This window comes from Lates calcarifer, linkage group LG11, assembly GCF_001640805.2.
Source record: "Lates calcarifer isolate ASB-BC8 linkage group LG11, TLL_Latcal_v3, whole genome shotgun sequence".
Classification (NCBI taxonomy): Eukaryota; Metazoa; Chordata; class Actinopteri; family Centropomidae; genus Lates; species Lates calcarifer.
Genome location: NC_066843.1, coordinates 21559511 through 21586863, shown reverse-complemented (window position 1 = coordinate 21586863; position 27353 = coordinate 21559511). Strand labels below are relative to the sequence as shown.

Sequence of the window (27353 nt, the reverse complement as noted above, 5' to 3'; positions counted from 1 at the left end):
CCAGGTTTTTATTTTCATCCCTGAAAATCAAACATCACACATAAAAACTGAGTGGCTGTCCACTGTATGATCAGATAGTGAGTAAGATCTCAAGAGGAATTTCCCTGCAGTAATAACACTGGAATTAACCGATTTTGTTTAACTTGTTATTTCACTGTTGAATTCTTCACCCTGTCTTCCAGGAAACACGTCAGACTCCATATGAGCATTCTGGTCAGTTTGCAGTATCTGTTGACTGTTGTTATATTTTCTGTATACTGCTTTGCATTATGCAATGTCACTGAATTAAAAAAAAAAAAAAAGCTTATTTGTACTTAATTATCTTACTAAGATATTCTAACTCTAAATATTACTGGTTCTCAGTAACATAATGTTTGAAACTAAAATGACCAGAATAATAATTGCTGCTGCAAAAATTCAGCTCTGGAGGAAATATTACTTAAAATAATCAAAATTCTGTTATGTTATCTTGGCAAGTGAAACATTATTTTGCTTATTCTACATAATACTTCTCCATTCTATTGCTTTTTTTCTTCTTTTTGAGAGCTTCACTTTTGCAATGCAAGAGACAAAACAGCTCTAAACAGCTGTCACATTGATGGACTGACAGCTAATATTGCTAATATTTGCTGGATGGCACCGTGACTCTTACCTTACACATTACACCATGTGCTTCCTGATTTTTATGGTGTTAGCGATGTCATGGCTGACATCACTGAGCCAAATCAAGTGGAGGGTTTTCTTTTCTGTAGCAGTGTTTCTTTTGACTTGTTTGATGCATCATGAAGTACTGTGTTAGGATTACTAACCTTTTAGAGAACCATTCAGAAATGTAAATGAGTTTGTAAAAGAGAATGTTATTTGATTTCTTCGTGTCAGGGTCATGGTGTGGGTCAGTCTTCTTTCTTACAATTCTAGCTGAAGTAATCTAAACACTGGCCATCTCTGCTTTCATTTAATTTTTCATTAAGTTATTTTCTGACATATTTATTTGTTGTTATTTTGCCTGAGTTACACTTGGAGAGCACTGTGAATAAAATATTCACCTCTTGAAAATGAAGAAGTCTGCTGACTGCCTACACTCAAAAAAATAAATCTGGATGAACGTAATTTCATTATGCCACTAAAATTCCATCTAAACAAATCAAGTACAGCCAGTCTATCAAGACTGTGTTGGTTCAACACCATGTAAATTTGTTGGTTAAATGTTATGTTACCACCTCAATTTGCCTTTTATTGGATCAGAATGCTCCTCCTTAGTTCGTCTAATCAAATTCATTTAAGTTCAGCTTACACTGGTCACATTGTTCATTCCAATGAAATTCAGCCTTGTTCTATGAACTACTACAGGTTTTATTTGTTTTACTAATGTCAGTCTTACTGAATGAGTTAAGGTGATTTTTTTGATGGTGTTACAAACATAAATCTTACTGTTTCAATTAGTGTGGTCTACATAGATAGTACCCTTAAGCATTCATTAAAATTAAATTACCAAAGGTTCACTAAACTACAGAACAAAAGAGCATCCAGAACATTTTCAACATTTTACTTTAATATTTTGTCTTAACAAACATACTCGTTTTTAACATACATTCCTTCACTTTAATTAGCACTGACACACAAGCATCAGTTTTTAGCAATGCCACCTGAGAATGCACACCAACATGTAACCTCACTGTTCTGAAGAGTGGATGACCAATCTCAGCACCGTCACATACAAGTCACTGAAAAGAAAAAAAAGGCATTAGGCAAAGATAAAAGCAAACTACCATCTTCTTTGACCTGCAAGCCAGACCATTCTTGTTGTTCTTGTTGGACACTAAGTCTATACCTAATGGGTATAGACTTAGTGTCAAGAAGTCATCTAATTTTACACATATAACATTGTTACAGTCTGGAGTTTAGTCTAGTTTTAAGTTTAACTCACTTAAAGCAACCTAATGCTGAGAACAGGAAACAGTGGCCTCTACAGCCACAAATGGTAATTACAGGACGCTGGTGAAATAAATTCTTGGGCTCTAAGTCCGAGTGGTTAAGGTTATTGATACTGGAAGCAGCATATGCACAGCTAACAGAAAACAAAACCTGTAAATCGCTCAGGCAGCAAATACAAACCCATCCTCTGAGTACAAACCAGCAATCATGCTGTCCACTCATGTCGAGTCAGCATTTGGCTGATCTGATTGACCCAATAACATCTGAACACACAGCAGCTGTGGGCTAAACTGTAGATGCTAGGGACTAGCTTTAAACTGACTGTGTGACTAGCAATAGAGTGGGGTGACAACTCTGTAGTTACAGGCAGTCAGTGTTACAATCCATAAAGCATTACAACTTCTTGCAAGAGATCTGTATGCTGAACGTGTTGGCAAACTGTTGCATGTTTACATATCTAGTGGTCTAAGAACAACATTAGCATTTATCTATAAAATTGTGTTTCTGGTCACCTGATGAATGTAAGTTAAATATTATATTCACTCACTAGCTCTGTTTTGGTCTCCACCAACTCCTGAAGGAATGATCTGTCTACTCATGCTGTTAAATGTTCCACTATGTTCATCAACTAGTCTTTGACTGTGTTAACTGTGTGTGTCTGTCTGCTGTTAGGTGGCAAGCAGGTAGGGTACAGTGGGTTCTTACTGAAAGCAGCTGCATGCTATAGCCAAAAAATAATGCTGATGACGATGGTGAGAGTGAATCAAAACCCAAACAATTTGTTAAAAGACTTATAAAAAACCTCAGTAGAACTGACAGGAGCTGCAGAGTTGGAAATGACTGTCTATAGGCATGATACCTCAAGTGACACCTTTTACTATTTTTAATTTAAAGAAATGACTCTAGTTGTTTTTATTTTAATAGGACATAAGCACAGCAAGACAAATAGTTTTGCTGGAAAGTAAATCAGAGTGTAATCTAGATAACAGTAGGTAATATGCATATAATATTATCTGGTTTGTGCCTGGTGTCAGAGCATCAGAAACCTGACTTGTGAGCTCACAGTAGGACACCAGAGATTTACCAACAGAGTAAGAGCTCCAGCCAATGTAGAGGTCAGGTCAAACTAAAACATAACTAAGCAAATGAGAACACAGCAAGCCAGAAAAGAGCTAAAGAGAGCAAACTGCAGTGTGGTGATAATATAATTATTTCCAACATCTTGTAAAATACTGCTTCGTGATAGTCCCACATTTTTTAGAGATAATGAGTTGTGTTGTCCCTGCTGTTGTTCAAAGCAGCAGCTGCTTTCACTGACTTTTAACACAAAGCCCGCAGATTTATTGAGCAAACAGTACATCACATCTGGGCAGCACTATAATCTGCAGCAGAGTCAGCTGAAACAGGAAAAATGAACAGCTGCACAACTTAACTGATGCGTGCAATAAGAAGCACACACTGTCAAGTGTGAAGGAGCTGCTCTGTTCATTTCAGTGTAAGGACTGTTCTCACTAAGACAGCTTGGGAGAGGTCACCAGTAATGTTGTGCTGATATTCAGTCAGTGTGACTTAACTGATGTAATTACAGGCACTACAGGCATTGTCAGTCATTTTATCTATTCCTCTGTTAACACTGGAGTGGATTGGTGAGGATGGGTTAAGGGATTAATCACATTCATCTCAGTGATAGCATGTTCTTAATGAATAATAATTCCATGATTGCATGGTAGCAGGTATTACTAGCATGCACGCAGGCTGCTAACTATCTACAGCCTCTGTGGTGTTAATACTCTCACCATCCACTCAACTAAACAGACAGAGACTATGGCTCTAGTCATACCTGGCACTAAAATGCATCTTGGGTGATCAGATCACATGTGGACAGCTCAAAGTATAGGTGTGAAAGCACCCAAGATGCATTGAGGATGTACTGAGATCCACATCGAAGCGGTTTGGGCTGCATATGGCCACATTTTTTTAACAGTGTGATTATAAATGTATATATTACAGATATATTACAAGTGCATCATACATCTTGGGTGACTTGTGTTGCTTTGAACATGCCAAGGAATAGATCCAGTCTGAATTGTTGTTTTTATTTTAATTTCTGGCAGACTAGGCACGTGAAGTACATTGCTGGCTTCCACTGGTTACAAACAACAATGCATTTGGTCTTTGCAAACAGAAATGATAGACGTCTTTATTTGCACATAGAGTGGGAACGTGAGATCGGATCACAAGTGGTGACAAGAGATGCGTGTGGAGATGGATTCTAATGCCAGTTGTGAACTGACAGACTTAAAACAGTCCACTTGTGATCAGATCACCCAAGACATGTTAATGTCTACACTGAGCAGGCTCAATTTGAAGACACAGCTTTTTCTCAGCTTTAGCCTTCCAGCCACACAAAAACAACTCTGTATTGATGATTGCAAGGGCCAAAGGGTATCACCCCATGACTCAGAAGAATCAGATCATACCCTTCAAGGAATTAGAAAAGGTGTCTTCTCTCCAAATCAATCACTCCACTAATCCATTAAATCAAAAATAATCATCCCTTGTGGAACTATAACCTTAGATATATATTAAATATATATTTTCAGAACACTCCAGAACTAAAAAAAAATGTTGCCTGACTTGAACTTTTTTGACTTGATCATCGTCTGGCATTAACATCCCTCCACACAAGGTGTTCTCTGTCCAGACTGTTCTCATTTGTGGTTCCCTGATGGTGAAATGTGCTTCCAAACACTATCAGAGCAGGAGTGGCCTTGTCTATCTTCAAGAATCTCTTGAAGACTCATTTCTTCTAACAGCCTAACATGCTGTGCACTTGTGGCTCACTTATGTAATTTATCTTTTGCACTTTGCCTTATAGATTTAGCACTTTATATTTACTTCAAAGTCTTCTACTGCAGTGTGTTGTCTCTGAAAGACACTTTGATAAAGCATCTGCTATTGATTACATCTAACGTACATGTTTGCTCAAGACACTACTTTTTCTACTTTGAAAAAAAAAACCAGAAATTGTAGAAACTTGCTGTGTGTCTTTAATACATACTCAGATAAGCCATGGTTGTATTTTTTCATAATGATGAAAACAGTCCTTACCATGACAAAGGTTAGTATTCAATTCAGTCCCCATTTCAAAATTACCTGAAGCAGCAGAGCACTTAGGTCGTCAGCAGGTTAAAGCACAGATCTGCAGTGCCCACAGTTTAATTCAGACCTGTGTTGCATGCCTTCTCTCTCCACTTTTTCACTGGGAGCCACCTCACATGTTGTCTTTGTACTCTGTACAAAATGGCTTTAACAGCTGCAGCTGTTAAGTCCTCAAATGAAAAACGGACTCTGTATGCTGAAAAAACATAAAAGGAAAGCAAATCTGTCTGTGGGCCTGAGGATTGTCTATGCGACTCAACAGTTGTTGATTCAGCTTAATAACTTTATTGAACTTGTTTTCTCAAGTTAACTCATATTTTCCGACAATTAATTTGTATCAACTTGAAATTAATTACAGTGAATTCTCTACTGTTTACTTTGTGAACATCATGACACAGAATAAAATGATGAACGAGTTTGGAGTGATCACATCTAATTACAGCCTCTAAGACTGAACCTCAAAATGAGCACAAAGTGGCAGCAAATATGAATACAATAGCAGCTGTAAATACAAAGCTACTACTAGTAGCTGGCCTCCACTGGTTGCCTGGCAACTTCAAAGTGATGTCAAGACTACAGGAAGTTACTTCACCAAGTCAAGAAATAGTCCAGTATATACATGTTTTTGTCCAACTAAAGTAAACAAGATATAAATGTTAATTGGTGAGTTTTACAGGGGCTTGTAGGTTGATTTTGTTTTCTTTTGACCTAGCCAGGCAAACGTCTACAGATACATACAGTATACCACAATATTCTGTAGCCCCTTTATTTGAGATGATCACAAAACCAGCAAGGGTGTAACCACAGAATAATGCATTAAAGCCATGTGGCCACACTAATGCAGTGATAATCCATTCTATTTAAATAACATGAATGCATCATAACCTGTACATAACTGCTGCAAAGTGTTCTAGTATTTGAAAATCCTTCAGAGACAGATATTGCAGTTGTACAGTATTTTAGGAACAGCAGGTGCAGCAGGTTGATTGAAAGTGGACATTCCTACAAAACCAAAGGCACTGCAACAGCAAAATCATGGACAGAATTTAGGGTACTGCAGTGCAGACTCAGCACAAGTAGAGATGGTGAAATACTAGAGTGTGGCGATAAAGCAGATTCAATGCCATATGTTTTACAGATACAACAGTCTACTTTGATCATTTGATCAAAACTACCAATCCTTTGGGATAACAGGGTTTGGCAGAGTGTGACAGCAACCAATTGAAAGCATTGGATCTCTAAAATGTCCTGGTGCTGAGGCTAAAATCAAAGCCAACAAAAAATCTCATTGGTATGCACAGTCACAAATGAAGCTGTTTACCCGTCTTAGAAAAATATGTGCTTATTAGGTGTCTGTATGAAGTTAATCTTTCTTCTGCATTAAATGTGTTTCTAATAAGACCCACATCACTCAGTGGTCTGCAGTGGGAGTATTCTTCTCCTCTGAGACACATGTCCAGCAGAGCACTTGCCACTGTAGTCAGTTAATTAAAGACCATCCTAACTTGTATCGATTTGGGGTTAGGTGTTAGCGAATGGCTGCTGAAACAAGAGCATAAAAATAACAGCTGTTGGGAATCTGATCTGGATGAAATCTGGATGATCAAAGTCAATGAGAAACACAATGCTATCCCTAACTGCCCCAAGTAAGGCAACTTTCCACCTACTATTTTTAACACATGAAATCCAGTTCGAACAGGATTGTGAGATTAAATTCGGTCTTAGAATTTTAATGAATTTTACACAGTTGGTTACCTGTCGCAGCCCTGCTAACACCCACTGCCTGTTAAATGTAAGCATTTTATATGAGTAAAGGATTTTCTGATATTTCATATTTATGTGATGGATATCAAAACTGTCTCACAAGAAACAGCAGCACTGTACATTCAAACGTGTTAATATGTACCTGAAAATACGTTCTGTTGGCCATGTGAATTATGACCTGCGGTCACTGGACATCATGTTAAAAAAAACTCCAACCCAGGCCAATCTTTTGCCACATCTGCAATGTCCAGAATGAGGCCCTTTTACACAGAGATTACAGAGGTTCTTCCTGGCATTAAGAAGACCCTTGACTAAGCTGCCTTTGCTTGTTTATATAGCATGGTGGCATCATGGAATGAGACTTGAGCCTTCAGTGAATGAGACACTTCAGCTTTAGTGTTGGTTGGTGTCTGTTCCACCGTGTTAGCTCTTGTTTTTACACAGAGCTTGACTGTAAAAATATATTTTCTTCAAGAATCTAATGAAGAAAGAGGTGCACCTGACACATGACATGTTCACATTTTTTAATGTCTTACAAATTTTGATGTTCCACACAGTAAAAACAGTTAATTGCGTATCAAATCCAGCTCACTAGCCATGGGCCTTATGTAGCAAATAGTATGGATGTGGAGATCACAGGGGTGGATTGTCATGTAGTACATCTAACTTTCACGCAGAAGACCAGAGTTTCTAGACTGCCACAATCCAACAATTTATATTCACTTTTAGTCATGTTGGTCACATGGCTCTGGGAATGGCAATGTTGGTCTGTCAACTAGTAGGTTGGTCAGTCTGTTCACTATTTTGATCCAGATTCCCTACAACTATTTAATGGATTGTCATGAAAAAGAAAATACATGGATTCATATTCCCCCATGGATGTATTATAATTACTGTGTTGATACCTTCATCTAGCACCATAACCAGGTCAAAGTTTGTCAAGTACTTTGGTTTGTGCAAAGCTAATGCCATTCCCTTGAGCCTCACCTGCACTTGTTGTGATTGGTGCTAATAAGAAAATGTTTAGCTTGTTAATACACTAATCAAAGACCATGAACCTGGTAAACATTATACCTGCTCAACATCAGCATGTTAGCATTGTCATTAGCAGCATGCTAGTGTTAGCATTTGACTCAAAGCAATGCAGTGCCTAACAGAACCGCTAACATGACTGCAGACTCTTGCAGGGGGTTGCTGGGGGTTGCAGATTCATCCAGTATCAACATCCTGTCTGGTCATATGTTTGATTAGTCAGGTTACAACAGGACAAAAACATACTGAACTGTGTATCATCACCAGAAGATGGAAGCAACTGTGTTCTCTGGGTTGTACAGAACCACACAGACCACTGGAGAATTTCAAGGCTTAAGGATATCATAAATGTTTTTAATCCATCTTTTTGGTATGGTACTAGAGGAAAAAAACAAGGATGAAAAGCTAATTAATAACAACTTCCCCGGAAAACACCGTTAAATTTGATTGCTAGCAGACAATTCGGCTCTGATGTCTGAACAAGATGTGAACATAATGTATACAGTTAGGTCAGCTGGCTTATCTCCAAATATATGAGACACGCTTTAGAACAGACCCTGAGAAGAAAATAATATATATGACTGTTACCCATCATCTTGAAGAAATAAAAGTGCCAATGACGCTTCAAATTATCATTGCCACTGAGGGATGCTAGTCATTAATTCCACTGTACTGAGTCATTACTGGTATGAGTCACCATCACAACAAAACAATTTGAAACCTGAATTGTAGATGGAGATGTCAGCATATGTTTCACAAACCCTGCTAGATTATTTGTTTTTTAACACATTCACTATGTGGGTGTACTTGGGGACAACACAAATATTTTCTGTAAGTTCACCAACAGTATAGCAACATGTGCAACCCAGTTGCATATGTTAAACACATGTTTCATCTAGAAGTAATGCAACATGTGCAAATATGAAAATGGTGAAGAAGACAGAGTGTGAGGGTTTGATCAGTCACACAGAACAGGACACATCATCCCTCTAAATGACAGCCTCCCAACCTTTATTCCCATGACCTCAGAGTGAGGTCAGAGGATTCTCTAACCACCAATTTTCAAAAACACGTGAAAGCCATTTTCACATTGTTCCAGTGTTTACCACAAAGAGAGAGAAAAACAAATTTGAATTTATCAAAGGGACAGAAAGCAAGCTACTGGACTCTGAGTAAAGACAGACAGTTTAGACCCTGCTGTGTGTTCCTAAGGACATGTCCCTGTGCAGGACCCTGAATCTTTCACCTGCTCACTCACAACCCTTTTTGCATCATTTGAAGCAGCAAATTTATAGCATGTTAACTGAGCACATAGCACAAGTCATAGCCAACATTTACCCAAAAACATCCTGCCAGCTGGCACATTATGACTGTGCACATCTTTAATTTTTAACCTCTTAAAAACTAGCTTTCCCTTTAGTCCACACTATCTGATGGTATCAAAATATACTCTATTTATTCTCTGTATCATCTTGTTATATTTTATCATGTTTTAACATAATTTAACTTAAAGTTTTTTTCTGTCTGTAGAATTCCATCAACTGGAAACATCCTACAAGTCACATATTTTTTTCAAACGTTTCACCCAAATTTGTCCAGACTCACATTAAATCTTTGGTCGCTTTAGGATCTCCAAATATGAAGTAATGAAATTATATTCTGTGGGTGTGAATGTGTCTTGATTGACCCAATCCCAGTGGACCCACTGGTGAGTCAAACTGGTGGTTAGGGGGTCGAAGAGATTTAAGAAAAAGTGAGCCTGAGAATAACAGCATCAGTCATTTCAGTAAATGCTCCATAACAACATAAGAGTATTTGCTGTAGAGCACCCTCTAGCAGCTGTGTGTTATACACCAGTTGGCTACATTATCAGTTACCAGTTTTAATGTTGTTGCTGAATGGTGTTTAATACACAAAGTCCTCGTAGGCAGGAGGTTTGGGTGGGTGGATGGTACAACAAAACATTGGACTTTGCCCCTAACCTTAACAAAGTAATTTATTTACCTAAACCCAGCTAAGTAATTTTTGTGACTAAACCTAACCAAAACCAAACCACAGCTTTGTCACATTAGAAAACAGATTTATTTTTTCATCTGTGAATTCGTACAGTTTTGGAACACACAGACAGATGATGTCCTGAGGATAGGGCCATCAGATCAGAGACCATGTATCCGCAACTGGAATAATAGAATTTAAAAGATGTGGGAAACCAGGCAGGGACGGTGTAATGAAAGATGCTGTTAACTTGCATTATGGGAGTTAAGAGGATCCAGTGTTTGAACATTAGAGACAGTGGCAGCTTAGCACTAATGCATGGGATGGTGCTTGGAGAAAAGACTGAGCGAAGCAGAGAAATAATTGTCAAAGTAAATATAGACATTCTTCTTAAGCAAGCATTGCATCAGTATATAAATAAACAATGTCTTAAAGCTTCAACAGCCAACACAGGACTTCACACAAGTCAGACATCTCTGCGGTGCTCTGTCATTTTTAAACATTTTGTTTTTATATCTCTGTTAATCTCTCTACTTTATGGAAGTGTAATATTAAATTGCAGTAAACAATACTGTCAAACATCATCAGCAGCTGGCTTTCATTCTGTCACTTATTGATTGAGAAATGTACAACAATAACTTTGCTTTGTCCCTTTGATACTTCATAATTTTAACTAATTTTAATAAGAATTGCTCATAAACATGATTTTGAAGTGATGCCATGTTTCAGAAGTCTACTACAGAAAATGATGTATTACTTCTTTAAAGCTCTAAAACACTCCAGCTGTTAAATACAAAGGGTTTTTTTTATTATGCTCTATATCAGTGACTGGTGTTGACAGTAGTTTTTACATAGTACAACTCCTTCCAAACCCCAAATAAGTCTATTTGAAATTCTGTTACTGAGGGTCAGTGTCTCTGTGGTCTAACTGACCATAACATCAAAAACATCACTCTGTATGATAATATTTTGTATATTTCTTTGTCTGTGAATGATTTGACAAACAGAAGGAATTTGTTCATACATAGTTCTTATATACAGTGGCCAGAAAAACCTCAGGAAATACCTGGTGTTCTACTTCAATTAATGATATGTGTATATATGAAATGTGATCTGATTTTCATCTGAGTCACAAGTACAGACAAAGTCGGTGTGCTTAACAAACAATTATATCGTTTGTGTCTTTATTGAACATATCCATTAAATATGCACAGTGCTGGTGCTGGTGTCTGGTATGATCAGCTCTCTTGAGGTAAATCCACAGCATCTCTGTTGGGTTAATGTCTGGGCTCTGACTCTAAAAGGTGGATTTTCTTTGTTTTAAGTCAGTAGAGTTACTTCCATGTGAAGGGGCATCCTCCTGCTGCATCACCCAGTTTCTACTGAGCCTCAGCTGGTGGACAGCCACCCTGACATCATCCTGTTAAAACAACTTAATACATTTAGGAATTCATTTTCATCTTGAGGTTGGCAAACAGTCCAGGCCCAGACTGCCAAAGCAGCCCTAAGTCGGAATGCTCGAGAATGATACAATGGTTTGTGTGTTATTAATGAAAACAGACTAAGAAACTTGTGGGAAATTTACAAAACAGAATGTAACTTAAATAACTGTGATCTAGATGAAGATTTCACCACATTTGATGACAAACTCATACATAAATTTAGATAAAATTGATAAATAAATCAAAGTGTTGACTTACTTATTCTTGGCACCAAGCAAAAAATAAATAAATAAATATTTCCTTATTTGGTGTATTAACAATGTTTTTATGGCCATTCCATATTTTTGACCTTTGGTGTGTGCAAGTCCAGTTTTTGGCAAAGGGAAGAGTTACCACTTCAATGCCTCTGTTCATACTGCATCTGTAAGGTTAAAAAAAGATAAATGTTATAAAATAAAAAATGATGGATTTTTTCTGTCCTCAGCTAATTCTACTTCATGTTACTTCATACTTTATTTATATTTTCATGCCAATGCACTCATGCATGCACTTATATAGTTAAACTTTTCTTGCATTCAAATATATTTATTTATATATATATATATATTTATTTTTTCCTAAAAGAAATGGAATACAGGACTCCAGGACTCTGCACTGTGGTATTGCTACTTGTGCATAAGTAAAAGATTAGAGTACCTCTTCCAGCGCTGTAAGTCACACAGCAAACTATTAAAAACAGACAAGCAGTGTTTAGCTTCTTATAAATCAAAAGTTTCATTTGTTTCTAATATACTGCTAATAGGACAGGTCAGGAGTAACTCTGAATGTCACTCTGATTCTGATTATATATACATGTATGAGTAATGATAAATTTCTTCCATGCGATAGTGACTCCACCCTACCTGGCGTCTGTCTGTCTCTGTCCTCCCTCTGTCCGCTTTGTCATCATCTGGCCGCCGGATTAACAATCAGAACAGATCATAGTCATAGTAAGCCACAAAACACAGGTTCAAGGGTCAGCTTCACTGGAGGCAAGGCTACACACTTACAGAACAGTGTTTTTGATTGACACTGTGCCGCTATTAGGATCTATAAAGCTCAATTTATCTGCCCTGTGAAGTTATAAGTGGTTATTATTTAAAAACCTGATCAGAATATTTCTTCAAGTCCAAAATCAAAGCACTAGCCAACCTGTTTAATAGCAAAAAGTCTTATTTCAAAAACTTATATCCTAGACGATTTTGAAAATAACCCTATTAATAACTGTAATAAAAAAACAAACAAACACGAGGAAGTGAAATATTTTACGAGTAATCGAAGTTAAATACGCGACATTTGATTCAGAATATTTGTCATAGGCAACCATCATAAACTAATATTAATTATTAAAAACATCTATCGCTATAATATCAAAAGTTGTCGCCATAATATTATCCTAATTAATAAGTCTTCTCCACCGTGCTCCACCTCGGCCAATTTGGAGCCATTAAGCCTGTAATGATTTACTTCCAAACATCAAACGGCGGAGAACAATGTGGGTCTGGCTGCTGTCTCTGCCTGTGCGTCTTTAATTCTCCATAACAAAAGTACAAAGGCCGAGACGGAGACCAAAGGCTTTACTCCTAAACACATTTAACACCTCTGTGGGCCGCGGCGCCGCGCCGGGCCGACGCGCACACCGCGGCCCGTCTGGAGCGCCTGTGATATCGGCGAAGGAGGAGAGAGGAGCAGCCCCGGGGAACACAGACAGTAGCGGGGCGGCGGGGGGGGTCAGGGCGGGGGTGGGGTGGGGGTGATTGGGACAGAAACACCTCATCTTCTCCGTGAGAGTCTGAACAGACCTGAATGAAGGGAGTTTGAGAGACAGTGTCAAGGAGATTGTTGTCAGACCGCAGCCAGCAGTATCTTCAGCGGTCCTGAAGCGGAGTGGAGCAGAGCTGCCTGGAGGTCTACAGGGAAAACACAAAGAGGACCTGAAGGAAAGAGGGATTTTTTTCTTACACCTCTGAAAGGGAAACAACCTGATGCGTAAGTAAATCCTCTTTAGTAAACTCTGTTATCACTGAGACCTAATCAGTTCCTAGTGTTCCTTCTTGTGTTTCTTTTGACAAACCTATCGAACAGTTAACAGGAGCACAAGACTTTTACAGACAATTTTGCAAAGTCTACTATATTTCAAAAGACCTAACACTGAACACACTTGACAGTGGGTCTGTACTTCCTCATCGTCCCACAGACCCCCACTGCTGTGTGTAAACACTGTCTGACCATGATATGACCTAGTCGGTAGAGAGGCATTAAACTTTTGCCTTTTTGATGAACTGGACTTGTGTTATTGATGAAGGTGAAAATACAGAAATAAAGTTATTATAACACCAAGTTAGGAAATATTTAATGTCTTATTGTTTCTTCTTGTCCACAGAAAAAGAAATGTAGCTTACTCCCCCTCCATGAACAAACTGTTCCAAAACACTTAGTAAACTTATTTGGGATTTAGGAGGAGAAATGCCTAGTTACAAACAGCACTCACAGATATAGAGTCAACTAAATCTGTTGTATTTAGCCATGTTTTACAGCTGGGATGTCTGAGACCTAAAACATGATGTTCAGAATCAAGTTAAAGGCAATTCATAGTCATAAAGTAACAGCTGATAAAACAATGTTAACTTTGTTTTTGAGCTTTTAAAGAGAGCCCAAACAGAACACCGGGGAAGGAGAAGTAAATATGTAGACACGTTACCAGATCAACCTTTTGACCTTATTACATTTCTGATGTATTAGTTACAGGTAAATGGCTGCAGCCCACAGCACTGTAACCTGTCCAATAAAAAACTATTCGAAACTGGACATATTAACAAAGGGACATCCACTGACAGGTCATATTAGAATATTATTTGTTAAGTGTCCCTCGTGCCTACTGTAAGCTCGTGCTTCTACACACTCATTCATTTCAGTGGCGGAGGGCAGACAGACGCCGGTAACGGTAGTCGCCGGAGAGCAGCAGCAGGAGCCGTGCCCGCGCAGCGTCTTGCTCGACCAAAGTCGGCGGCACCGGACGGCGTTCACGCGGGAGCAGCTGTCCCGACTGGAGCAAGAGTATGGCAAGGAGAGCTACGTCTCCAGACCCCGGCGGTGCGAACTGGCCACGGCGCTCAATTTACCAGAGACAACGATTAAGGTACAGTCATTAACCAAGTCTGCACTTAGTGTGGGTAAAGGACCATTCTCCCATGTTTTACCTTAGAACCAATGAACTTACTTGCTGACCATTGATAATAATATTACTCTTCCACTGGTTCCATCACATGTAATGGCTACATTACGAAAATGAAAATGAAGATTATTATTTAAAAGCATAGAAAGAAATTTGAGTGGCTTTCCCAGATGATCCTATTTATTTATTTGTATTCAGCATGAAGCATGTATGAGCTTTCAGATGAGTAGCTTGGTCATGACCAACACGGCTTTTTCACTATAAATTATACCAGAAGCTACTTCATGTTCAGTCATTCACAAGTTGGAGTTGTTTTACAATCAGAGTATCAACTTACCTGTATTTTTAATATTAGAACTATACATTCACCTGATGTTAACTACTGGTGTCTGAGCTGGGGACCTCCAGGGGTCCTTGAGGTCAGGTGGTTCATTAGATCAGTGAGGACAAGGCTGCATTTCCAAACACACAAAACAGGCTACTGTATTGATTGTGTGGTAACTGTTTTTTTTTTTTTTTTTTTTTTTATTTGATTTTGCACAATGGTCTTCATACTAGATACATATTAGCTCTGGCAGCTTTTGGCAGGCATTGATTTGTAATTGCAGGAAAAACAGGTGTGTTCACCATGAGATGTTTATACTACAAACCTGGGGTCATAATATTCCAGCATAAAGATCTATGTCTATGCATGCAGAGAGACTGAGAGGAACTAGCGGGTCAGTAGAAAAGTGTACAGTCTATAGATAAGAGCAAGTATATTTAAAGAAATAATTCAACAATATGGGAAATAAACTTTCTAAGATTTCTTTCTAAGAGTTACACACCTGAGTACAGTGCTGAATTTAAAGTTGATTATCTTAGTTAAGCATTAAGACTGAAGGGACAATAGCTGTTTCCCCCTGTTTCTTTTCTTTGTGCTAAACTAACCTTAACAGTGGTTATTAAACTTTAATTGCTAATCATGAACTCCCCATTATTAGTCACTAATCAAAAGACATCACTAGTACAGGTTTTGCAATGAGACAAGTCCATAGGTCATCTGAATAAGCAGAAGCTCATTACAAGCCATTGTTACGTTTTGTTGTTGAGCAACATCTAGCAGCTGTAGTAATAGAGTGGCGCAGGAATGGATCCTAAAGCCTGGAAATGAATTAGCATTTTTGCACTCTTAATTCCCTTGTCCCAATGGGTTTTTGAAATAAGGTCTGTGGTTAACATAGTATACACAGTAACGCAATAGAAAATACAGGAAAACAGGAAATACCCCACTTGTGATTTTTTAAAGCTTTTACGTGTCTTAAAGGTTGTGGTTGCTAATGAGTAGCTAAATAATATAATGCTGCACACAAAAACTGATCTACTCATCAGTCCACCTTTACAGCCTCGTTTATACTTGTGTTTATATTTGCATTGTAAGTTGGAAGCTTAGTGGTGGTGACATTGGCATCATGTAACCATAGTGTAGTTTGTTTAGAGACTAGCATTAGCTTTTTAGTTCTGGTGATCGTATTTAAGCTTCAAAAATCATAAAAGTGGTGTTCATTTGTCAAGATTATCTTGTTAAACAAAACAAGTAAGAATCATAAACTTTTACTGGTCCAGAGTTTTTCTTTTTTTTCCTACAATAATCCAAAACCCAATGAAAAACCTTATTGGCTTTTTGTCAGGGAACCAGGGTGATGCTAACTTCTGGATTGGCCTAGAGAAATATGACAGCCCTGCACCAGTCTATTATGATGGGAATAAAGTAGATGACATAATATAAAGTCCATCAAAGTTTGCATTAATACTAGGCCAATTTATACATCTGCATTGAATTGACAGTGTTGGTAGGGTGTAGCTGCGTACCTCACAGTCTGTGGAGGAGGTTGGGGTGCATGGGTGGGTTAATAAAACACAGGATGTTCTAACAGGTGACTGGTGTTCATTTCCCATTTCAACCCAGTGGTCACTATTGTTAACCCAAACTACAGTACAGACTTTTCCTAATCCTAACCAAGAACTTTTTATACCTAAAACTAACCAAACTGAGACTGTTCCACAAGGTTAACCCTTTGTTTATTATCGTCACCATGACGACGTAGTATGACAGCCACTTGTACACTATAGCTCATACCCCAGGGTAGGAACAAGCAACCCATATGGTTGTTTAGGTTGTTGTTTGTACTTTTTGATTGAAACAGTTAACCAAGGCCTTAACTGGTAGCCAGTAGCCAGTCCATTTGGAGCAATGCAGATATCGATGAGATAGGAAGGCACCAAAAGACAAAATAAGGTGGCTAGGTGTGTGTATGACACCCCACTGACTGATGTAGATACTCTGGGGTGGTTGACTGTGAATGACACCATTGATAAAAGCCCTCTGAGGTGATGTTATAACACACATCATAGGAAGAAACCAAGAGCTATTTATGACCAACTCCATTTGGTGAGAGACAGACACAACAAGAACAGCTACAAGCATAAATGATGTCTTGTCAAGTCTGTCTTCTATCAGACTTTATACCAGCAGTGAAATAGCTATGAATAGTTTTTAAAAATAAGTTAACGTATATGAGACAATAGAAATTTGTAGTCAGTGATGATATATTTCATTGTATATAAGGTGGTTTTCCTGCTGGTTGCAGGATTGTTGTCCTCTGCTGATTTAATGTCTTTTTGTGTGCTGTGTAATGTATGAGGCTAACTGTGGGCTTTAAGTGTTGTACATGTACAGTGTTTGTTTCTGTTAGTATGTTTTTATATTTGAGGACTCTTGGAAGAAAAGCCCAGTTAAAAGAGCTAAAAGAGATCCAAATAAAAAATCTAATCAAATCAAGCTAACTATCTGCTGGCTTCAGCAACATGTTTACTATAAAGACATGAGAGTGGTATTAATCTTCTCATCAAACTCTTGGCAAGAAAGCTGCCAAGTGTACATTATCTGCCAAAATATAAGAAAGGAAATACGTGTATTTTTCAAAATGTTTACCTATTTTTGAATATGGCTTGTCTGGTTTGTTCAGTCTATTCAAAATCTGAAATGTAAAAATTTATGGTGACATTATATATTGTTTTTTACAGATCAAACAAGACACAAACTGTTGACTTGTAAGCATTAGAGGTGTATTTTTGACCTTTGGAGAAAGCCAGGCTAACTATTACCACCTGCTTCTACTTTTCATATTAAGCTAAGCTAACTGCTCTTTAGCTCTAACTCCATATGGAAAAACAACAGTGCCTTTGTTTACCCCCTTTACTGATTTTGAGGCTTTATGAAATTCTATTGTCTCGCCTCATTGTTCATACACAGTTTTGCTGCTTATAGAGACAGTAAAAAACAAAACAAAACCAAGCATGTCAAAACAAAACAAAAAAAAAAACCTACTCACCTGAGTGACAACACCCCTGTGACATTCCCCGTGAATGTGAGTTTTTCATCTTCTCTCTTCTTATTTGTTGTTTCAATCAGCACAGGAGATTGAGTAGTGACAGGTTTAGCAGCATCTAACATTTGACACAGAGGCCCACTGACCCAGGCAGCTTTAATATGCCGTAAATGCACACACCTTTCTGGCAACTACTGGAGGGTCTTTTATGAAAGAGCAGGAATGCGAGGCGAGGTCTTGTAAACGCTGCCACCTGACGTTTTAGAAGCACAGCCTTCCGGGAGATTCTGTGAGCTGGTAAAACAGTTGAAGACTGGACAGACAGACACACAGACAACTTGCCAGCCTCAGCTTTAAAGTTTTAAGAAGGTGAAGAGGTCAGTTCTGCAACACAGAAAAGCAGCTATTAACTTGACTAAATGAAGTGTAATGTAATATGGTGCCGAATAATGCAAGTTAAATATTTGGATACATTTAGTAAATTTTTTACAACAATTTGTACATCTGCAGGTAGACTGTATGCATTAGCATTTAGCACAAGGCACTGCTTTGCGTACATACGGCCTAATAGAGCTGAAGCTGTAACAGTCACACAAGTCTTCCTTAAAGAAAAATCTGGAGCTTGCTTTATCCTCCAAATTACCTACAACATGAATGGCTCCTTTTCTCACATTGACAGCCACACAAAAAAAATTACTTTAAGCCCAGTCATAAATAAATTGACTATTATTAGGGGTGAAATGACACCAAACCATTTCAAAAATTCAACAAAGCAACTTAAGTTAAGTATCATCAAAAAGATGTGGGATGTGTACACATCAGCAGTGTCAGTAATTCATAGAGGTCAAGGTGCATAAAGTAACAGAAGAGAACCAAGGAAAACCAAGGCCACCATTACAAAAACAACACTCATATGTAGGATATATGAATGATTGCGAGCATGCAACTGATAGCAGTAGTAGTAGACTATATCTACATCTTTACTGTACAAATAAAACATTTGGTCCAAAAAAGAAAGACAAAGAGTACCTCTACTGCCTGTAAGCAGGTTACAGTGTTGAACACCTCTGATGTTTTTGTGTTTGTGGCAAATTTACACCATCCCTACCAATCATTCATATTCCATGTTGTGTCATTCTCCACTGCCTCTGATATCTCTGCACCAACTGTTAAAGCTTTTCTAAAATAAAGTGAAGGCAAGGGGTGCAGAGGAACAGTAGAGAAATGGTGCGACAGAGCTGGTGGGAGGAGCGAGTGTCAGGGTTCTAATTTTCAAGCCAAAACAGGGTGTTAACTTGCTCTTTAATATATAGTTAATGTTATGTCATTTAAAACTATCATGTCTTCTTTTTATTATGAAGCAGATCTAGTAGTGCTCAGTCCAAACAGTAATGTATTCAGACACTGTGCCTTTGAACCATCTGTCAGGACTTATGTAACTATATAGTGGCATTATAGTCTGACTGCTTCACATTTTCCTCACTGGTGTCCATGGCCATTTGCATTTACTAGTGAGTTTAAAATCAAGCTACAGTAGGCAACAACACATTACCTGTAGTTGGCCTGGCAGTGTGTCACTCAGAAAAGAGTCAGCCAATTAGAGACAGATGAAAGCCTGTTCTTGCTATACCTCAAGAGAAAAACTTAAGAGAGAAGAACGTAACTAAATCTTCTTATGGATATCAAAACTCCTAATAACACTGGAAAAGTGTACATTATGGAGTCTTTAAATGCTTTGTATGCCATGAATCCTCCCTGATACTTTTTCTGTGCCACAGCAAAGCTACACCAGCATACTTCCTGTCTGTGCTTCCAGCACTGTTTGAATACATGACCATGTTTATGAACTGTGTCATTTATTGAGGCATAGATTTTATATATCATATTTTCCTTCCCTAATATACACAACTGCTGAGGCCTGTACCTGACAGAATTCATCCAGAATTTTGTTTTTCCTGTTTTTTTTTCTTTTTCTTTCTTCCATGCCTTTCTCTGCTGTATCTCCTTACCTTCATATCATTATGATATGAACCTTTTAGGTTGGTCCTCTTTTCACTTTATCTTATCACCCACCCTACCTCACTTCTTCTTATTTTGTTCCTTTCCTTACTCCTCTCCTCTGTCCTCGCTCTCTCCAGGTGTGGTTCCAGAACAGGAGGATGAAGGATAAACGGCAGAGACACTCCTTACCTTGGCCTCACCCTCTCGTCGACCCCCTTGCATTCTTGATGGGCCGTGTCTCTCCGTCCTCCACCTTACCATACCCCTTCATCCCACCCCACCTCCCTCACCTTCCCCTCCACCAATACTCCCCCCTGGCTCTCCCCTCGCCGACATCCTCAGCTCACAGTCCCTACAGTGCACCCATGAGGTCTTTGGATGTACTCCGCCTCTCCCCATACCATAACAGGCCAGGGGGGCTGCCTCAGACAGCGTCAACCCTCTACCCCTCTGCCAGCATCATGCACCATCCAGCTTCATGCCCCTGTGCCCTTTGTCTGCACTGGGGACCAGAACAACTCCTTAAAGCCAGAGGGGAGGCATTGGGACTGAGCCAGCCCCGTAGTACCAAGGCCAACATCCAACCTACCAGTCTGGAGCGGAGAGAGGAGATAGTGTAAATCCAGATGGAAACACCACCATACACCAAGATCTCCAAGATTGTCAAACTGCTGTCGAATAAGCTGCAGCAAACAAGTAGCAGTGCACTCACTGTGACCTCAGTTAAACGCTATCTGCAGGGAAGAGCTTGCCAAGCTATTACAGCAATAGCCTACAGAGTTTCATGTGCTAATATGTCACCCCAAATAACAGGCACAATTCACAGGCACCTTAAAACAGGAACTGGAAACACACAAGTCAAAGGTCTTATCTAAAACACCAAAAAATCACATGGTACTATTAGATTCCAAAAATGTGCAGTGTATTGGAGAGCTGTACAGTTATTCAACAAGTTCAGCTCAGTTCACACAAATGTTCTTTTCAGCAGCAAGCTAACATTTTTGCCAGTGCTAACACGCCAAATTAAATTTCCCTTGGACAACACTGCCAGCCTAAAGATGCATTCAGATTGAATGCTGAGCAAATGTTTTTTCTCACTTTGTTATTCTTTGTACAATCTGTGTTTATGCATCCTCTACATCAGCCAACTGTACAAATGTTAGCCTCATGGCTCACACTCTTAATGGGAGTGTCAGTTGTTTCCATTATATTCTTCTTTTTTTCTTTCTCTTCTCTTTCACCTGTGGTCTGCATATTCATGAACAGGTGTCCCTGGTTAGCCTTTATAGCCCTGGTTACAAGTGCAGCACACTTTTTTCAATTGCTTTGGATTCAGTCTGAACACATATGGAAACCTTAAGGCCACTGTACAAGTACTATGGAAACCAGTTACATCAGATTTGTATAAAAAAACAAAAAACAGCAGTGCCCCTGATGTGCATCACATTTTTCAGTGTAAATTAGGGTTAAACATTTTTAAGAATATGGAGAATTAATAAGAAAACTGTTTATAAGAGAATATCCCACATGAAGGATTCATCCAACTGTCCCACTTCCATCCAGTTGTATAGTGTTGTAATGGCTGTTTTGTGCTCTGAGTTCTCCACCTGCTCCACCCCACTGTTTTATGATTCATGGAGATGAAGGCTGCATGTCTCTCAAGCCTTTTGTTGTTTGTTTTATCATTCATTTACATATCTTTACATATTTTGCTCTCAGCTTTGTGAACATTTATTCTAACAATCACTTCTAACTCAAGCTGCTAATCTTGTATAAGAAAAATGAGAAGAAAACGCTACAGACTACAAAGGTTATTCAATTTTAATATCATAATAACTACCCTGGTTTACATTTAGTTACAATGTTTTTAGGACAATATCTATGCTTGGCAATGTCAGACTGGTTTAAATTAGCGTAGAAACTCTGCTAAGGGTTAGCAAACTAAAGCACATGGCTAAGGGTAGGGGAGGATCATGGTTAAAGCACACATTAATAATGTAGGCCTTGTGAAAATAATCAATGTAGCTCAGGAGGGAGGACTAAATATATGTCATAAATATTATGTTAGCATCTATATGGTATAGAGGTTTTCTATTTCATAGATATATATTCTAACATAATATTTATGGTTAGACTTTGGAATCCTCCCTCCAGAGCTACAGAAGACATTATATAACAGCCTTGTGATTAATTAACTGAATCTGATGTGTAAAATCAGTGGAGTGCTCCTTAAATTAAAGGTCTGTGACAGGATGTGAACTCTGGTCTCCTTTATCAAAGTTATATGCCCTGCACATCCTTCTACCTTCCCAACCTCCACATTCTTATTTTCCACTTCTCTAAATATAAAACACATTACTTCCTGTATTGTAACCAAATGTTGGCAATGGATCGTGATCTGTGGAATTGTTCAGTATGAATATAAATTCTAAAACACTGGACTGCATACGTCAGTAAACAATTTATCTATGTTAAATGTGGCAGTTTTAGTTGCAGTTTGGAGAAGGTGGCTTTGTATCCATACATAAGTAGTTTTCAGCACATGCATATATTCTCGCAGTTATTTATGAAGAAAATGAACATAGATGTTGGCACAAAATCTCGGTAAATACCAAGATCTCAGCTGATTTTCAACCATCTTCAAAAACGTCTCTATTTGTTTGTGTCTCCCTGAAGGAAAATAGTCTTTGTTTCTTGTTCTGATTCACTGCCTGTGATTCAGTTTCCATTGTAACAAATAGTGGCTGGTTCTTCAGAGTGAATGCTATTAGAGAATTTCTGCACTTTAATGTAAACCAAACACCTTCTAAGATTCTCAGATTCTCTATATCGCACTTGTCACTTTTCACCACAGGCATAGTTGTTCTCAGACCTTTGCATTTAGGCTGCCACTGACACGGAATGGCAAGACTTAATGTATGCATGCAATAGTTTGAGGCAGGATGTTTGATATGATTAACATGAAATAAATTTCTATTTCTTCAGGGAGCTTAACCAAGAAAAAGCAACACAAGGGAACATTTTGAAGTAGCTGCAAAAGCAGAATTACATTGAGTGAAGCTTTTAATGTATATATCATTGTTTGGAGTTGATTTTTGTTGTTTTCTCTGCTGTAACACTACAGACTACTGTTTATTTATTTTTTCAACTGTACTTTAAGTAGCATTCACTGACGCATTGGGCTATTTCAGGGTAGAAAGAGTAGAGTTCATAGCTGTTCACATTTCATTCAAGAATTAAATTCCTAATTAGGACAAGGATAACTATGGACTTATAGAGTATGAGTATGCTTCTAGTAGGGTTCCAGTCATTGTATGATTATGCTGAACTGCATTTATTAAGAGGAATGAAGGTACAAAGTGTGTTTAAAGTGTGTTTAAGTATATATCCCAAAAATGGACGATGTAACTTGACACAATGAAATTCAGTCTGTTCGGTATCTTAGGGCAATGTCCCTTTAAAGTTGCATATGTGTCATTGCTTATTGTAAAATAATCCTGATATGTGACTGATATTTGAAGGTTGTAATAATAATGCAGTGTCTGTATAATGTTCTTTTTTTTCAATTTGCTGACCTTTGCTTTGACATCAGACCAGTTGTTAAATAATTCCTGTATTAAGTTAAACAACCATAAAACTCAGAACAGAAGCAGGCTTTGTCTTGCCTGCTAACACCACACCCAGAGTCCCAGATACAAACACACACTGTATACTCAGGTTGCACAGGAAAGACGATGCTGGAAAGTAAGGAACCAAAAAAGATCAAAAGCTGATTAATTGTTTCTATAGTTCCAAAAAAATAAAAAATAAAAAAATGTAATTGTATGGCTCTGACCATACATTGAACCTACATTAATAGGTTATTGATCTAACTGTTGCAGTAGAAGATATAATAATATATTTTATTGTATCAGACATGAAGGGATGAACACATGTACAGTACATACACTGTCACTTTGTAATAACATATGAAACTAATTAATAAAGAGCCAACCCAGTCTGTCAGTTTGTCTGCATTGTCTAATACAGTTTATAACAAAAACGAAATGAGTGAAAATCTTATCAGGTAAAAAGGCAGCAACAGGTTTTTTTTTTAATGTTCGACACCACAAATACAAAAATAAACATAACTGAGTTAATTAATTACTTACTAATTAATTACTATTATACTATTATACAAATTCAGCAACTGTTAAATCTGTGATTTAAAGAAAACAACATAGAGGTGACAATTCAAAACTACAATGTAAGGCCTACAAAGATGAGAGTTTTCAGGTTCATTAAACACCCTTATGATGCCAGCAGTTACTGGTATGTGCAAAGTATGTGATGATATGTATAACTAAAATGTCCATCCATCCATCCATTATCTATAGCACTTATCCGTTAAGGGTCACGGGGATCTGGAGCCTATCCCAGCTGTCATTGGGCGAGAGGCGGGGTACACCCTGGACAGATCGCCAGTCCATCGCTGGGCTGTAACTAAAATGTGAAAGATAAAATACATTTTAATGACTAGAAAGTTTAATTATTGGCCTGTAGGCAACATTTGCTCTTAGCAACAAATACAAAGTACAGTCAGTAGGTGATTTGAAGGGGGACAAGGAAGATGCCATCCCCCTTGTTAGCAAAGTGACCAAAATGCATTGCATCCCTCGCCCTCTCCATCACCTAGTAACTGTTATAGAGTTGAATATTTTAGTCATGTCTCCCTCATTCATCCTTTACTTGACTGAGATTTGTACAAGTTAAAATTATCAGCAGCTATTGATAAATCCATGGTGCTGTCCATGGTGCTGAAAGCGATTATGCAGGAAGTTTGAAGTTAATAATGACAACATCCATACAATACAAATTAAAAGTAACACTAGGTGACCACTTTATTGTTATAAAATGAAATTCTAAAATACTAAAGCAAGTACTTAGATTTAAACAATGCTGTGATCCTAAAATGCCCTGCTGGTTTTAGGCAACAGGTGGGTAAAGAAAATTATTAATTCATTCTACACAACAGAAAAAGAGATACAATCAATAAAGCAGCTGTTGAAGGACTCGCCTTTATACAGTTCTGCTTCATTACATGTTCCCCTTACCTCATCCACATCCACCCACACATTTAGTAAAAACAGTTATTAATGGAGAACACTAGAAACACTAAGTTCACCCAAGACTATCATGGGTCTTGTCATGTCATGAGTGTGGTATTGGAGTCTGTTACTGTACAAAATAAGTTCAGGCAGGAGATGCGAGTGTAGACGATCAGACTGATTTACACGTGTGGGACTGTGTCAGCTCCCCAACCACTTACAGTAATTGAATCAAAAGTAAACAGAAGAGGAGTTATTCACAGCAACATAAGAAAAAATAAACACCACCAGTGCAAAAGAGAATTACAACAACAAACAACACAACAAAATTGAAATTGAATTGAATGAAATGTTATATCTCTCTCATCCAAAGCTGTAATAGTAAATTATTTAATATCAGATTATTATATTGATTTATTTCAGTGGTAATGGTGCAGTGGTTAGCAAAAAGCAAGTGGGTTCCAGGTTCAAGTCCCAGTCCACCTGGAGCTTTTCTGTGTGGAGTTTGCATGTTCTCCCTGTGCCATTGTGGGTTCTGTCTGGGTACTCCAGCTTCCTCCCACAGTCCAAAGACCTGCAGGTTAATTGGTGACTCTAAATTGCCTTTAGGTGTGATAAGTGAGTGTAATTGGTTGTTTGTCTCTATATGTCAGCCCTAGACTGACGACCTGTCAGTTGATCTTGCCCAGTGTCAGTTGGGATTGGCTCCAGCCCTCGATACAACTCTTATGGGATAAGCAGCATAGATAATGTATGGATGGATTTCATTTTGTCTTGAAACGTGGCTGTGTCAGAATAACTATGTTAGCCAGATGAGTTGCAGCCATTTTTGAGTTTATTTATCAACCCTAAACCTAAACTCAGTTATAACTCATTTGAAAGCCTTGTTCTTAACCTGTCACATCCAATCCTATTTGTCAAAGTGGACCATGCTCGTGGCCCATACTATGACTTTTTATTTGAATTCTCAAAATTGTATGTAAGTTAAGTTAATTACTTTTGAATTACCAGTGTTCCCAATGGTCAGTCAGGGCCTAAAAGTTCCAATTCCTACTGCAATTGTAATGTAAGCTCATATCTGACGGATTATGTATTTATATATCAAAAGGGTAATTGTGAATGCAAAAAGAGGCTTTCATTGTATATTTACATCATATATATTTTCTTATTAAAAAGTGTAGTTGTACTATAAAGAAAAAGACATCCTAAATATTGTACCAATGCTATTTCTGAATTATCAGCACTTAGTGAAATGGCTTCTGAACTGGAGAACTGCAAAGCTGAGACCAATTTACTTAATTCCAAGAACATACTGCCCCAACAAGTTCTCTCCATGGGGTTCAGATGTTTCTATTTTCAATGTACTAAAACAGTGAACAATATTCAGTGCTTTAAATGCCATGTTTTCTAAACTGGTGTTGATACTCTTTAACTCAAATTTGACCCTCACAAAAAATAACATCTTGCAGTAATGCTTGGAAAGATTTATTTTCCTTTTCCCATTCACTTAAATGTATGGCAACGTATCATAATATAATGTAAATGTTACAAATGCACTTCAGCCAAAATCCAGTTACAGATAAATAAAAAGAGATAAGATAAACAGAGAAATAAATGTACCTTTAAATGCCACCTTTATAAGAAATCTACCATGTTTACTCAGTAGAATAAAACATCCTGTGATTCATAGCCCTGGTATCACAGCAATCAGATGAGTTATCCAATCAAAACAGAAATCACTGCTGAAGCAATAAACTGACGACAGAGATTGAAATGACCATATATCTGTGTTTGAAAGAGAGAATGATAAGAAGAAAGAGTAAAATCCAAGAGATGAATGTGTTTGTGTGTGTTTTTAAATTTGGCCATGTGTTTAAACTGTACACATGTATATGTATTCGTGAATTTGTTTAAATGCATGTGCCTTCCTATTTGTTCATGCTTTGTGGTTGATATTTGGTCTCATACAGTGTAGCAGTCCCCGTCTTGTAAATGGAACAGAGGCTGTAAAAAGGTTTTAGATAGAAAAGTCAATCAGTCTGTCAGTGGGTGGTTCCTATAAAACAAGAAAAAAAGGGGCTGTATGGATATTGCTGCTGATATTGTACCAACTCTAAAGATTCTTCTCTGTTTTAAACTAGATCTGATGCCCTAAATCTGATCTGATGTGCAGCTATGTAAATGTAAAGCACATGAGATAACTTAGGGAGAGACAATGAGGGTGTAAATTTGTGATTGTCAGAGCAGTCGGTCATAGCATCAGCAACATGAAACGTCCCCGTATGTGATAAATCTAAATATTTTTAATAAATCAATGAAAATACGTAGTAAAAACTCCAGTCAAGTGAAA

At 38.0% G+C, this 27353-nt stretch overlaps 1 protein-coding gene across 1 annotated transcript in view; it reads left to right on the top strand.

Moving 5' to 3' along the window:
- eve1 (even-skipped-like1) overlaps positions 1-20963 on the top strand; it is a 31158-nt gene extending 10195 nt beyond the window's left edge. Inside the window, exons 2-5 of the mRNA XM_051074077.1 lie at positions 6312-6388; positions 9591-9601; positions 14285-14508; positions 20054-20963. Coding sequence (XP_050930034.1) covers positions 6312-6388; positions 9591-9601; positions 14285-14508; positions 20054-20536 — 795 coding nt within the window. The 3' untranslated portion in view covers positions 20537-20963. The remainder of the gene's footprint in view (positions 1-6311; positions 6389-9590; positions 9602-14284; positions 14509-20053) is intronic.
- The last annotated feature ends 6390 nt before the right edge of the window (positions 20964-27353 follow it).